Raw genomic sequence first — 15299 nt, forward strand, 5'->3', positions numbered from 1 at the left:
CAAAAATGACTTGAAGTCGCTCAGTATGCGGTTTTATGTTTCTACCGAAAATTATTACGCCATCAAGGTATACAAGAGCTTGTGTTGGTGTGAGTCCTCGTAAAACTGAATGCATTAGATGCTGAAAGGTGGCTGGCACATTGCAAAGTCCAAATGCCATAGCAAGTATTTATTCACTCCTGTTGTAACAAATGAAGTTTTTGCTCGATCTTTTGGATGCACTGTCAGCTGATGATATCCACTTGTTAGATCACAAACCAGAAAAATTTGATGCCTTCCCAAGGAATTCAGAATTTCTACCAGGTTTGGTAAGGGCTAAATGTCTAGTGTGCTTACTGCATTCACAGCTTTGTAGTCCATACAAAAATGGACTTGTTGTTCTCCTCAAACAGATTTCTTTTTAACAGTGATGACAGTGAACACCATAGCAGATCTGCAGGATGTCTTGGTTCTATAATTTCGGCTTCCAGTTGTTCTTTAACTATTTATTCAACCAGCTCTTTTCGACTGAATGGCATTCTGTAAGGTTTCTGAATGATTGTTGCTGCATTTCTAATATGTATACGATGCTGATCCAGATGAGTAACGGGTAAATCTGAATGTTCTCAGAAAACATCTGCATACTCCAATAAAACAAGTGCTAAAATCTTCTGCTCTTCAACTGTTAAATGTTCTGTCTTCTGCCAAATCTTATTCTTTGGTTCATTATTAATTTTGACTCCTGTTGTGCAACTTTTCAGTACTACTACAAAAGTCTGGCTTTGTAACTGCGACATTTGTAATCACTTTTATTTATTCAGACATTCAGATATTCTGTCTCGCCATTGTAGCCATGCTTACACTTCTGGAACCATAACAATGTATTTTATCCAGTAACTCACATTTATCCAACCATTTGGTCAATAGCAGAGTGCCTTCATTGCATCAGGGTGACTTGACTTCAACATAGATTGTTTTTCCTGCTCCCTGAGGAGTTTGCTGAGGCTGATTAATTTCTACATTGACTCGGAGGGTTTGAACTGATGCGTCAGTGACATTGATATAGCCCATGACGTCAGTGTTGCTGCTCCTTTTAATACCATGTGAAGAATGATTTCTTAGGTCATAATTTCTTCAACCTAATCTATTCCTTTTATTTGCGACAAATATTTCTGCCCTATTTGCGGACAAGAAATCAAATCCAAGTACACTAGCTTAACAAGTTTCATTGTTTGAAACTATTTGCATTCTTGCTGTGTATTTTTCTTAGCCTAAATATAATTTTATGTCAATCTTTCCATAGTTACACATCTGGACCCACGCACCTTTAGTGGCAGCGGTCTTAACTTATCCCTTTTAGCAATGTAACATCACATTCATTAGTGATATATGTGCTCTTTTATCAGTAAGTAGCTATTTTTGTCAATGTATTACCTGTGCTCTTGTATCAGTAAGTAGCTTGATCTGTCACCCATGATACACAGTAGCTTGATCTGTCGTCCATGATATACAGCACCATCAGAAATTCATTGTCGATCTTATTTTTGTTGGAGCTAACAGGAATCACTGTCTTGGGCAAGGGAGGGGGGAGTGGAAGTGGAGGATGGTGTGGTGGCACATATGTCCCCAAACTCGGTTAACGATCCAAGTCGTCTGTTGCTCGCATCACCCTTTCTTTTATTGAGGCAATCTCTCCATATGTGGCCCAGCATCCCACAATTGTAGCAAATTTGCTTCTCTTTACAGTCTTTACCTTTATGACCAGGCTTGTTATATCTGTAATAGTCTGCATTTGTGTTGAATAAGTGACACTCTTCTTTTTGCATATCATTTGGCCATCATAATGCTTTGGTGAAGCCAATAACTCCTTCTGAAGTGGTCTTACACTGTGCCAGTCTGACTGCTTTACCTACTCCCTTGCCTTACAACCTTTGGCTTCAAACAGCTGAAAGTGATCTCATTCTCGTATGTTTTGTGTGTGACTGTTTTTAATTCCGTTGGCAAACTGCGTGATAGATTCATCTCTTCACATCCACAGTCCAAGTAGTTGCTCTGTGCAGAATCTGATAGCATTTTTCCACTTGAATCTCCGAACAACTGTCAATTTGAATTCATTGTAGTTTTTTGACTTCATGCAAGTGGACTCTGTGGTACTGAAATTTTGTGTGGCTCCCTGAATTCATAATTTAGGATCTGCTGATCTATCTGAATCGGTCCACGAATCCAACAAGGCAGTCCCTTCAAGTTTAAGAAGAATACTTTCACATCTTCCTTGGATTTACCGCTAAACACTGGTGCTAAAGGCAATGATGAGGAATTCCTCATGGGCCAGCACTGCAAGAGCTGTCATTTGACGAGTCATGTGGAAGACTGCACTCACTTCAACTGTGTCTAAACATGGAATCTCATTTCCCTAATTGTTTACAACAGTTTGCAGATTGGCCATGTTACTTGTGTTAGATTCTGCTGTACATTGATGTGCACCAACAAAATCACTCTATTACAGCAGAAGTTTTACAGACCCATAACTGCCTTTCATATTGTAACCAAATCTGATTAGACTAACATGAGTTCCAGCATTGGATGACACAGTGTTGCCAGATGGTATCCATCCTGCTGCAGCTTTGCCATGAATATGTGATGGGAACCCAAAAATTCTCAGAACTTCACACATTGCTGCATCTCGTCAGGTCTGTAATCGATCCCCGTGCTGACACCACTTCTATAAGGCGATTATGAGTTTTGTGTCTTTGGCCAAGGCTTGCCTTTGGTATTTGTAAGGAATATTGCAGGCATTGTGTCCATGCTTCACAGAAATACACAAACTGTGGCTTATTAACCATAATCACTTTATTTCTGTAAAAAAAATATAATAATATGATTGCTCATTGACCTGTCATAACTGCCTCTGACGTCTTGCCATGAATAAATCCATTGTGAACCACAAAAGACCTAAATTCCACATTGAAACCAGTTGCTTTGGAAACAGTTTTGCCCAGCAGGTGGCTAGCGACGCAACGCGACTACTGCGTGCATGGAGATGCTCTGCGGCCAGCGTATAGTGACACTGCAGTTCATCAACATTCCAAGATAGCACCAGCTCACACTTGTACTCACACGAGGTGGCTGCATCCAAGCCTGTAAGACTCACATGTGGTTGTGTCATAGAAAAAAGTATATATAAAATCTCAAAAATATCACCTGTCGAACATTGTAGATAAGTGAGCATATGAAGAAGCAATCCATATTACTAGGACGACTCATATTGTAAACTGAAATGAAGTTCTAATTCACATTATTAATCAAACAGCTGCTACAAACATTCACATTATTAATCAAACAGCTGCTACAAACTGACAGGAAAAAACCTACAGATTTGGAATTCTCTGGCTAGTGCTTCCTTGCCACATGTGTTATTTTGGTTTTATAAGAGTTGTATGCACACACAGATAAAAACTATGATCTTGCCCGTCTTACATTCCCTACATTCTGAGCCTTTGGTACTGTATTTTGTATAATTTTTCGTATTATGTTCTCATCCATTAATATGAGCAAGAATTGTAACTGTGCAAAACTTCAGATTTGAGGTTTCATGGTAAATACATGTATTTGATTTCAGTGCTGTCTGTGTGTCAGTCTCTGGGTAGTCTGCCTATCTCTGTGTCTGATTATAGTTCGTGGTCTTATCTGGTTAATTGTGATTTTTAAGTTATCCGTGCCATTATTTAAAAGAGATTTTTCTAAAAATAAAAATATGGAGATGACATTTGTACACTGTAGTGGCCTGGTAGTTCACAGCTGTGTAGGGGGTCGTTCCTCCTCAAATCATCTAGAAATTTTAGAAAATGACACCCATAGTCACGCAAATCTGTGAAATTTAGGGTAATGGAAGTTAACCTAGATATATTCATATTTCCAAAATGTAAATGTTGCAAGTCAATTCCTTTTTTCAGTTATGATAAAAAGAAGTTGTATAGATTCAGGAATTCAGGCTTTCATAGACAAGCTCTTTTATAATTTAAAAATGCAATAGTTCCTACAGCTTTTGCAGTGGAAGCTTGGACTTTTTAGTTAAAGAGGAAGGTTTATATTTTTATAGTTATACTACTTGTAGTGAATATCCAGCATCTACAACTCAGAAAAAATTGTAAATTATTTCTTTTAAACAAAATTCATGCATGGACATCATAATTTTTTTAAGCTATTGCCCCCTCATAGATACCTTTTAAAAATTTACAATATAATTATAAATATTCCATTACGTCACATAAAAAGAATCAGTTTGTTGACATAATGGAAAGTGTGAAAAACAACATTATTGTAAAAGAAATATTGAAGTTGCTAATTCATGACTAACATGTCACTACTAAATTGCTGAAGTTGGTTACACTGGATTTCCCTAGGAACAAATAATATATAAGTACACTGTTTTATTGCCATTACATGTTGTTTCTAGAGTCAGTTATTAGTTTAAAATTCAATTGTTGTAGTTTTTAACTATTCATTCCAAAAAAAAGTAAGCCCCCTCATGTTACAATAATAATGTGACACACTTTTGTAATGAAACAATGGGATAGAAAGATTTTTCATTATTTAATTACTTTTCAGGTTACACCAATCGTCTTTTGAATAATTTACAACACATATTGGTTTTATGTCTGAAGCAGTATGGAAAGTACAAGTAGGCAGGGTTTTTTTTTTTTTTGGACAGTATCTGCAAGATATATTTGATAATGCCCTGACTTATATGAATGAACTGACCAGTGAAGAACAAGAACATTTATTATGGCGAAGCAACAGTTACTCACACTGTGATTTAAGTGTTTCATGTGTGAAACTCAAAGACAGGTACCTGCACAAATTCTCTCTGCATAAGAAAATTTGCTGTGATCCCTTTAAGGGCCAAAAAGATCTGTTTCATCTGGATTGCATGAAATTAGTTTAGAAAAGACAAAGACCTTCAAAATGGGAGGCTTTGGCATTATAACTGGGGAGAAAATGTGCCCAACCTGTATCAAACTTATTACTGAAAAAACAAGCAAGTGACGGCTCATTAACAGACTATATGAATGACAGTAATATGAAGGTGCAGTCTCCTGAAAAATCTGTGCTCAATACTAGCTTAGGAGTATCACCTGCAAAGCTGCATTCAATTGCTCGTCATAGTCAGTATGCAGCAGCCAAACAAAAATTGGGATCAGCAGCTGGTGCTCTGAAAACTAAAATTTCTCATACATAGCAAGTTGAACTGGCTGGTGACGCAAGCACTATCCCTGACAGTGACTTAACAGAACTGGAAGAAAAGGCAAAACATCATGATGAACTCATGGACAAAATCAAGCAAAAAATTGAATATGCAAATAATCCTAAAAAAAATTCAGTTACTTACTCTTGTGATGCCAGCTTGGTCTCGACAGAAAGTCAGTTCCAGATTTCAGGTTTCTGTATATTTGGTACAACAAGCAAGAGCTCTTTGAATGGGGAAGGGTATTTTATTGAAGGCTAAGCAAAAAAGAGGCAAGACATTTCCACATGATAAGTAAAGAGTTTTTATTTGGATGACGAAAACACAAGAATAATGCCTGGGGAAAAAAGACAAAGTGAACACCAGCAAAAATACCTATGAACAAAAGTGTCTTGTTTTCAGTAATTTAACAGAACTGTATTCTCTCTATCCTGACATATGCATCAGAAACCTGCGTTATGAAAGGAAGAGAGGAAAGCAAAGTACAAACTAGTGAGATGAAATTCTTGAGAAACATTTTTGTAGTGACAAAGATAGACAGGTTGTGACAAAGATAGACAGGTTAAGAAATGAGAGGATCAGAGTGTTAATGAAGGTGGAACCATTACGGGAGGAAATAGAGAAATCAAGGCTGAGATGGTATGGACACATTAAGAGAATTGAGGAGAAGAGGATACCCAGGAGGATACACGAGATGAAACTGGAAGGAAGGAGACCAAGAGGAAGACCTAGAGACAGGTGGCTGAAAGGAGTAGAAGAATGAATCCAGAAGAAAGGAGAAGACCGGACCAAGGTGAAGATGGAGAGATGGTGGCAAGACAGAAGACGATGGGGAGGCTTATGTTCCATACAGACCCAGCCAGAGACTGGAAACTGTCCAAGATGATGATGATGATGATGATGATTCTCTCCATAAAAAAGTATCCTGAAGACAAAGTAGAATTCTTAAAATTTGCTTCTCTTTGACCAAAATAGTGTATACTTGCAGGATCATCAGGAACATATAACGTACATGTGTGCATTTACCTCCAAAATGTTAAATTACCTCTAAATTCCATTTCTATTAAAGAAACATACCAAGATATAATTAAAATAATAACGTTTGATACAAATAACTGAGCCTGTATGCTTCGTCTGTGTGAAAAATGCCCCACCAGTTCATTGCTTCAAACCCACTTAGAAAACGAAATAGAAGACCATGATCCTGATGAGATGGTTCAGTACAGTCAGTGGGTATCAACTGATAGAATGACTTTGTGTCCAAATCACTCCTTTATCAGAATTCTGTGACACACTTTTATTTCTCAATCACAATCTGATTATCTGAAAATGAAGAAGGAAAATCTTAATTTTGTTGTTCAAGCTGAAGTACAGGGGTACCAGTGGAACAATGGCAGCTTCACTCTTCACACTGTCCATATATATTACAAAAAGGACAACCAGTTGCATGCTAAAAGTATTTGTATTGTTTCTGATGACGTAGAATATGATGTTGCCTTGGTGTACCAACTCGGAAGACTGTATTGAATTTTGTTAAGTGTGAATTTTCAGAAATTCATCTTGCGTATTTAGAATATTTCACTGATGGCTGTGCTGCACAATATAAAAATAGTAAGAATTTCAGAAATATACGCTACCATGAACATGACTTCAACATAAAGTGCAGCTGGTCCTTTTTTACTACCAGCCGTGGCAAATCTCTCTGTGATGGTATTGGTAGCACTGTTAAAAGACTTGTCACAAAAACAAGTTTGCAAAGAGTTTATAAGGAGCAAATACTTACAGCTTCACAGGTATTTGAATTCTGTCGCAAGAACCTGCAAGACATTTCAGTTCTCTTTGTTTCAAAAGGTGAAATGGTACAAGTCAGACATTATCTTTCTCAGTGCTTCACAACTGCAGAAACAATTCCTCGAACATGATCTATTGTTCCAATATCCCCAACCAAGATTGAAGCAAAAAGGCTGAGCTGCGATGCACATTTTAGTATTGCGCATGATTTCTCAGGTGCACTTCCGCCACTAATGCCAGAATGCACTGTGCAGCCCAACTGCTGTGTTGCATGTGGACATGACTCTTCTTGGTATTTGGCAATTGTTGAGAAGATAAATTGTGAAGGAAATGTTACAGTAAGGTTCATGCATCCTCATGGACCATTCTCATCCTTCTGTTGGCCTCAAAATGATGTTTCTTTCTCTCTTCTTCTGTGTGAAGTTGATATCACCACAGCAATAGGCTGTACTTATTCTCTGAGCAAAGAGTCCTCAAAGTTGGTGGAAGAAAAGTGTTTCTCATACAAAAAAATATTATCTAAGATGCAGATTGCAGGACCAGCATTTTATGCAATATTGACAATATTAGCTATTGGCAAAATGCATAATATTATAAACAAAATGCTATGTATTTTTACATTGAGTTCATTTGGTTATGGCAGAGGTAAGAAAGTGTTCATAAGCTTTGTAATGTACTAGTTGCCCTATATTTTATAATGTGTAATTTTGTTTCATGTATTGTAATTTTCCAATCCCGGGAGCGGAAAGACTTACCTTAGGGGAAAAAAGGACAGGTACACACACACACACACACACACACACACACACACACACACACACACACACACACACACACACGTTGATGGTTTTGTGTGTGTGTGTGTGTGTGTGTGTGTGTGTGTGTGTGTGTGTGTGTGTGTGTGTGTGGGCGCGCGCGCGCGCGCGTTGTGCGTGTGCGCGTACACAATTGCAATTTCGGCCTTTGGGCCATTTTCACATAGTATTGCAAAAGAGTTTGCTTCCAACAGAAGATTAAACAGCCAATCGGTTGCCACAAACAGTAGGTATATTGGCCTAGGGTTTGACACCTGCTAGGAGTATCTTCATCAGAATAAATGTTACTAAATCCTATCAAATAATACATGGGAAATGAGGTATGCCCAAAAACAAGATTACAGTTTTCATGATGCACAAAGGTTACTTACGTAAACTTACATCACTAAAAAGCAAGAGAATGTCAGAAGTAAAATATAATGTTCTATCCTTTGCCATGTGTTTCCAGCTGAGAATGGCATCAGACTGATGGCTTAAGTTGCTGCCACAAAAAAAAATTAAAAAATAAAAAAAAAATGTGCCACCTATTAGGCATGGACAGTAACGTGCCCATTTGAAACATTATAGGCCATTGTACCTACCATTTATCTGTGATCAGTTGGCTCTTTAATCCTGTGTGGAAACTGATATATGGTTGCTGAATAACAGCCATGCTCAAAACTGTAATATTTTGCTTCATCACATGTCAAACTTCAAAATCCCGTGACAGGTATACATGTCATTGTCAGAAATAATCCTTTTTCACCGTAGAAATACAGTAACATCAACAACGTTAATATTGATAACAGTTCATGTAATTTACATCATTTCACATTGTTTAGAGCTTCACATTTGTTTGATGTTACACTCTCTGTAAGTAAATATTGGGCATGGTGCACAGGAACTGAGGAAACTGAAAGAGGAAGAAAAGGAGAAAATATTGACTGCTGATGGATAATTGGATGCTGTAAATGAGCAATGAATAAAAGTGGTTCAGCAGGAATTAGTTTGGCCCAAGCAATGTTGCAGAAAGCCACAAAATTTGGGGAACAGGAAGTGAAGAAAATTAAAGATATAGAAAATGTGGAGGAGGCATTGAGTCACAGAAAGACACAAAGAAAAGAGTGCTGAACATTTAAGCTTTTGGACAAAGGAAATCCTTCCTCAGAAATAGAAAACATGCACATGCACATTCATGTTTTGTTCTTTGTTTTACAGCCTCTTTTGTTTGTATAGTCATACTTTACAGGTTGCGTAGGTTAATATCGTCTTTTGCGGCTGTAATAAAACTATATGAACACATGAGTTCATCTTGATGGGCTATGAATGAACCAGCTTCAGTGTAGATGCACAATTACATTCAACCTGTGGGAATCGGAAGGAGCGAGGATGGAGGACATTGATGGGTCTGCGGATAGGTGGTGCTTAGTGGAAGTGTGGTCAGCCGGCTGGTGTGCCTAGGTAGTCAGTGCAATTGCAATAAACAGTTTTGTCCAAATGGCACAGTGGTTTATGCAACTGTCTAGTAAGCAGATCCCACATTTGAGTCCCGGTCTGGCTCAAATTTCACTCGTCCCTGCTGTTTCCACATAAAGTTCTGATGTAGCTAACATCAGTAATTCCTTTTCTTTCTCCCTCCCTCTACCTTCAGTTCACATGATACATACTAAAAGTCTCATTGAGACCAAACATGTTGTGCTTTATTTCAAAGCATCTTCCATGGTCACTGTTAACAATATATCTCTTCTTACAATTTTGTCTGTTAGTCATGAACAGTTCCCTTGCTTTCATTTACTACTATAAACAGTCTAGAAAACTAACCGTTGAGTTCGAAATATCTCCAGATGGCATGGATCTCAATGACGGCTACTAGACAGCACTGCTGTTGCCAATGCAGTGCTGACTACAGAGACAAGCCTTTGTGCCAGTCTATCAGTGCCAATGGCTGCCCTTTAAAGCCAGCAGTGCCACAGCTCTGCAGTCAGTTGCGATTTCTCTGTACTACTGTATTGATCTCACTGCATGTTGTTGTTTTGTTTCCGAATTAGCTGCATCTCAGGTTTCGATCTGGGCTTTCTTTCTCGACTTACTATTCTGCTATGTCATCTCCATTGTTTTGTCATTCTCTAATTGTGTTGTCCACCTCTTTACTCTCAGGCGACTTGCTGTGACACCCTCATCTTCTCGTTCTCGAGTCATTCCAGGTCTTGTCAGATTCTGGTGGCTATGAACAGTGTTAAGTGTTTGTTCCAGAGGTCACTGAAGATCCTTTGAAATGAAGCAAAATGGATTTGATCTTAATAAGACTGTTACCACTGTCACAAAAGACAGTATTGACATATATAACACCCACATTCACACATGCACAATTCAGACACTTGGCCATTGTATCTGGTCATTGTGGCCCGACTGCAGTTGTGTCTAATGTGACCAGCAATATGTGGTGAGTAGGACTTCGGGAGTAAGGAGGCAGCGTGCGGCAAGGAGGGGTAGGGGTAGGGATAAGGATAGCAGGGCATGTGTGGGGGGAAATTGATGTGCTGTTTGTGAGAGGGTGCAAGCATATGGTGGGATCAGGACAAGGCTGCTAGGTGCAGAGTGAGGAGGCTGTGCGGGAGGGGGGGGGGGGGGGGGGCAAGAAAGGAAGATGATTTGCCCCATCACCCATTCCAGATCGTTCCACACACAAATGTAGTTGCAGTCTGCAGTCAGGCCACAGTGGTCATGTGTGTGATAGTTGCTCTTATGTGAATGGTTTGTGTGTTTTCTAGTTCTGAAGGAGGAGGACTCTTTTTCCTGAAAGCTTAAATGTTTATCAGTTTTTTTCATTATTCCTGTCTGTAACTCAGTGCCGCCTCCTATAACATTGTTGTTATTCCATCCTGGACTCTCCATTGTTTGATGACATATATATAAGGCACAGAAACCAGTTGATAAGCAAAAATGCCAATTTTATAAAAACATTTTCTTTTTCAAAGAAGCACAAGCAAATTGAGTTTTGATGAATTGAATTTGAAAGAAAAAAATAGCCAGATGATTTTCCACATTGCATTTAAAAATTAAAAATTGTAAATATTTTGTTTGTATTATTCTGGACATGGTTTTGCATAGCTGCACTTTCAAGATTTTTCTAATTTTAGGTATATTTGTTCTGAATAAGTGCTTGTCATTATTATTTTTGCTATAATAAAATGAAATAATTTTCCTGATTATTTTTTGTTATTGTTACATGCAATTTTGTTATAGTTTTATATGTTTATTCAGTTAAAGCAATAAATAGGTGTCAGTGAGCTGGCTGTGGGGGATGGTGGAGGCCAGATTGGAAAAAAAGTGTTTTTAATCCTCCTTTCTGTCAAGAAGCTTTAGTCGGTGTTTAGGCTGTTTTGTATGTCCAAATAAATAAAGTCAGTTTCTGGTATGAAAATGGTCAGCATGTCAGTAATTTCAGTAATTTTAGGCATGTTTCCATACCTACATTTTAGAAATTAAGAGTTTGTGTCAATGCAGAACTAAGTTCTTCCTTACTGAATGGTTCACAGGTGAGCAGCTCCATGACCAAAGGCATCAAATGCTTTAAGCCGTATTATCAGTACTGTTGCATCTTTCTTTGAAAACTGGCCTAATATATTTTGCAAAACTATTTTCCATTTTATTACATATGTTTCTTCAATAATGAAATGTATCACATAGATAAGAAATGGACCAAGTGTTTCCTAGAACTGCTTACAGAAGTAAACCTAACCTTGGTTGCAGTTTATTTGATGTCTGCACACTTTTGATCTAAGAGCATACTATGATTATTACTGTGTGTGTGTGTGTGTGTGTGTGTGTGTGTTTTGCAGAGAAATATTATGAGTGGTCAATATAGGCAGAGGCTGAAATGTTTGTTTAGAAAAGTCAGTTAAGCCTTATTGCATGTCAGAATTTCTCGGTGGCTTGCCTATGCTGTATTACTTTTACTATTTGTTGTTCTTTTTTGTAAGATTGTTGTAAATTTAATATTCAGTTGCTGAAATTTGGTTTATACCAAATAAAAAAATATAGGGAATTTTATAATTCCCAATTTTTTCGTATTTCACTCTGTGAAGTGACCCAATATATCACACTCGTAACTTACTAGTGATAATGGCTAGAGTTAACATCGCTTATCCACACATCCTGGTGACGTTTTTCCACGGTTTCTGTGCATTGTTTAGTGACAGGCCAATAACTTTCTCATACTTGACCAACTGGATTTGGGAGGTCATTGGCATTAATGGAATTGTGTCCATTGGAAATATTCATGTTTCTTGTTGATCAGTGCAATTCATGTGTTGGTACATATTTCCTTTCCTGTCTCTCAAGTTTTCTCACTCACAGCAATATTTTAGGAAATACCATAAAAACAGGTGGAAAGCATATCCTTTGAAAGTTGTGAATTAATTCAGTGGGCAATTCATAAATCCTCCTATATCAGCATAAACTCAAACTACTTTTTAAGTGATTGTGTGTGTGTTTCATACAATTACAGTGGTATTAAAATCACAAAAGACAGGTCAGTACTTAAACTCAAGAGGTGCAAGTTTCAGTACTGCCTATATAACTGCATAAAAATTGATCCTAGCTTTTGGGGAAAAAAAAGTTCCTTCTCAAGAGAGGAAAGAAGAATTGACTGTGGTAGGTGGCAAGGGATGGGAAATGTTACTCAAAACCGAGGGAAGATGTAATTTCCTGTTATAGGAAGGAAGGGAATAAAGGACAAAGGAAAAGACAACAAAGAGAGTAGGAAGGAGGTTGTAATTAGTGCATTAGTGAATTTGAGCAAAGAGAGGGAATGAGAACCAAACATGGAATATGAGACTAAGTGGATCAAATAATGCAACTTAAGTGTAATTAGTAGAAAACAAGGAAAAGAAAGGGGGAAATGTGAGAGGGGGAGAGAATACAAACAAGTAAATAATGAAATAAGATAAAATACTAACAAACATGAACATAGGAATGGAAAAAGGGGGGGGGGTAGGCTAATGGAGGTTGCATCCTGTAAGTGTCAGGGTGAAAGGATTTATTGGACAGCAAGTTCTCATCTCTGGAGTTTTGAATAGTGGGTCTTGGTTGAGAAGATCCAAATGGCCCATGTGCCATAGCATGCACTCAGCTTGCTTAAATCATGCTGTAGTGCAGGTGGATACTTAACCTCTCTAAGGCAGACAGTTCTTATATGTCTATTCATGGGTTCTGCCAATTTGGTGATCGCTAATGATACCTGTGGAGTGAACAGTATCAACAGTTAAATATTGTGTGTAGTTTCACTTGTCTTCTTCAGTGTTATACAATTTGTTAGTGATAGGGCTTGAGTATGTGGCAGTTGATGGTTTCATGGGGCACATTTTACAGCAAGCATGTTTGCGGGGGGTTGGAACCTTGGGGAAGAATGATTTTCTGAGAATATCAAGCGACATGAGGTGGTGGTTTAGAATTTAGAATGGCAAGGGAAGTGCCCTTTGGTTGGTACGGGGAAAGATACATTTGTGTACTTGATTTGAGAGGTTTATATGGCAGACAGAGTAATGTATTGAAGTATTCAAGGTCTAGAGAATATAGTGTAATGTCAGGTCTTCTTTACAAACATTTAGAAGTAGGAAGAATTGATTCTGCTGTCATATTGCTCCCCCTTCTCCCTAATGTACATTTTTTTTCTCCTTGGCTTCTATTTATCATTCTTTAATTACAGTATTGGTTCTGCTTTCAGCTCTCTCTCTAATATGTGTAACCAATTCCTCTTTCCTGCCTGTAGAAGAAACTTATTCTGAAAGCTAGAAGTGCTGTGATTTATGGTTATGTCTATCTACTAGCACGATTGCCACTGAGAGTAGTGCTCCCTGAATATAGACTCTGGCCAATCTTGTCATCTACATTTTTAATTGAATTATCCTTTTCATACTGTTACAACTGTGTAATATTTATATTCAGTGTTATTGGGAAGATACTATTTTTTTATTTTCTGTGATAGGATACTGATATTATTTCTTTTAAACAGGCCTAGAGTTGGGTGAACTTCTGCACGATGAACTGTTTGGTTTATTTGAAGCAATGTCGGCAATTGAAATGATGGATCCCAAAATGGATGCTGGCATGTTATGCAATAGAGGAAACAAAACAGCACTAAATTTTGACCAGGCTGTAAAGGTAGAAACATTATTTATTTATGTTTATCTGTTATTAATTTTCCTCATGTAGTAAGATATAACAGTATCTTAAATAGCCACACTGTACACTGCATACAGCTAACAATTTTTTTATGTTTTGTTTGTTGAAACACTGTTATCACTGCAGGTAAAACAGTGCTACTGACAGTAGCTTGCATGGTTATGTTGTTAAAGTAACTATTCTCTTGTTGTAACACTTGCTTCCTACAGTGAATGCCATGATATATTGTTAATACAGGATGGCTGTTGACAGTCAACACTAAGGAAAGACATTACAATTAACTGAAGTAAAATGATTGTTCTGGTTTGATTTTTAAAAACCATGAGTGTTGGATATGTATTACACATAAGCATTTATTGCTGGATAGGGGGCAGAAAATGGGTACTATGTTTGCAGAGGGGGTGAGATTTTGGAGATTTCATAGTAGTCAGTGTTGCTTTGGAACAACATACAATGTGGAAGAACTCTTATGATGCTAGAATCACAGTCTTAGTCATTTAGATATGTTTTCTGCAAATACAAAATAATTTTAAACCTAGAATAAATAAAAAATTAACGATGGTTAAAGTATAATGTCCTATAACACAATTTATTTAGAGACTAAACTTTAGCTTAGTTGTGCAAAAAAGGAGGATGGAGTTGACTGTGAGCTGTTATGGCAATGTTGCATTCATTTGAGGGATTTAGAGGAAATCATAGGTTGGATAAAAGGAACTTTGAGACTGTTGCAGCCATGGGTGATTTCTACAACTTAAGTCATGCTCCGCTGCATTGTGTTATGAATATTTCTGGACTTCAGTATAAAATTAAAGGAACTGAACAAGTAGTTCATGGTGTCAGGAGTGCCCTAGGGAAGTGTGATAGGACTGCTCTTGTACTCAGTATACATAAATGATATGACAGAAAGGGTGGTCAGCAATCTGATGCTGTGGTGTATGGTAAGATGTCGAAGTTAAGTGACTAGGAGGATGCAAAATGACTTAGACAAAATTGCTAGTTGGTGTGATTAATGTCAGCTAGGAAAAAAAAGGTTGTTAATGTGGATAAGTAGGAAAAACAAACCCATAATGTTCAGATATAGCATTGGTTGTGCTGTCTTCCATTCTGGGCCTTGCTCCTCTTGGTGACTTTTGTACAGATCCATCAGTTCTCGTGCAACACTTCGTGACCCATTTTGCAACAGCATCGGCTTCGGCCACCTATCCAGCTGCCTACTGCCTCTCGAAACAGTGTGCTGAAGCTTCCCACTTATGTTTTACCCCTTGTCAAGTGGTATCCTACAATAAATTTTTTACTGAATGGGA

The 15299-nt window shown here is 37.7% G+C and overlaps 1 protein-coding gene across 2 annotated transcripts in view; it reads left to right on the top strand.

Moving 5' to 3' along the window:
* Nucleotides 1-15299, top strand: part of LOC126272435 (N-alpha-acetyltransferase 35, NatC auxiliary subunit) — a 137386-nt gene that overhangs the window by 40365 nt on the left and 81722 nt on the right. For both annotated transcript variants that reach the window (XM_049975305.1, XM_049975306.1), the window contains exon 3: nucleotides 13826-13974. In XM_049975305.1, the coding sequence (XP_049831262.1) occupies nucleotides 13826-13974 (149 nt within the window). The remainder of the gene's footprint in view (nucleotides 1-13825; nucleotides 13975-15299) is intronic.

Source organism: Schistocerca gregaria, chromosome 5, assembly GCF_023897955.1.
Source record: "Schistocerca gregaria isolate iqSchGreg1 chromosome 5, iqSchGreg1.2, whole genome shotgun sequence".
Taxonomy (NCBI): Eukaryota; Metazoa; Arthropoda; class Insecta; order Orthoptera; family Acrididae; genus Schistocerca; species Schistocerca gregaria.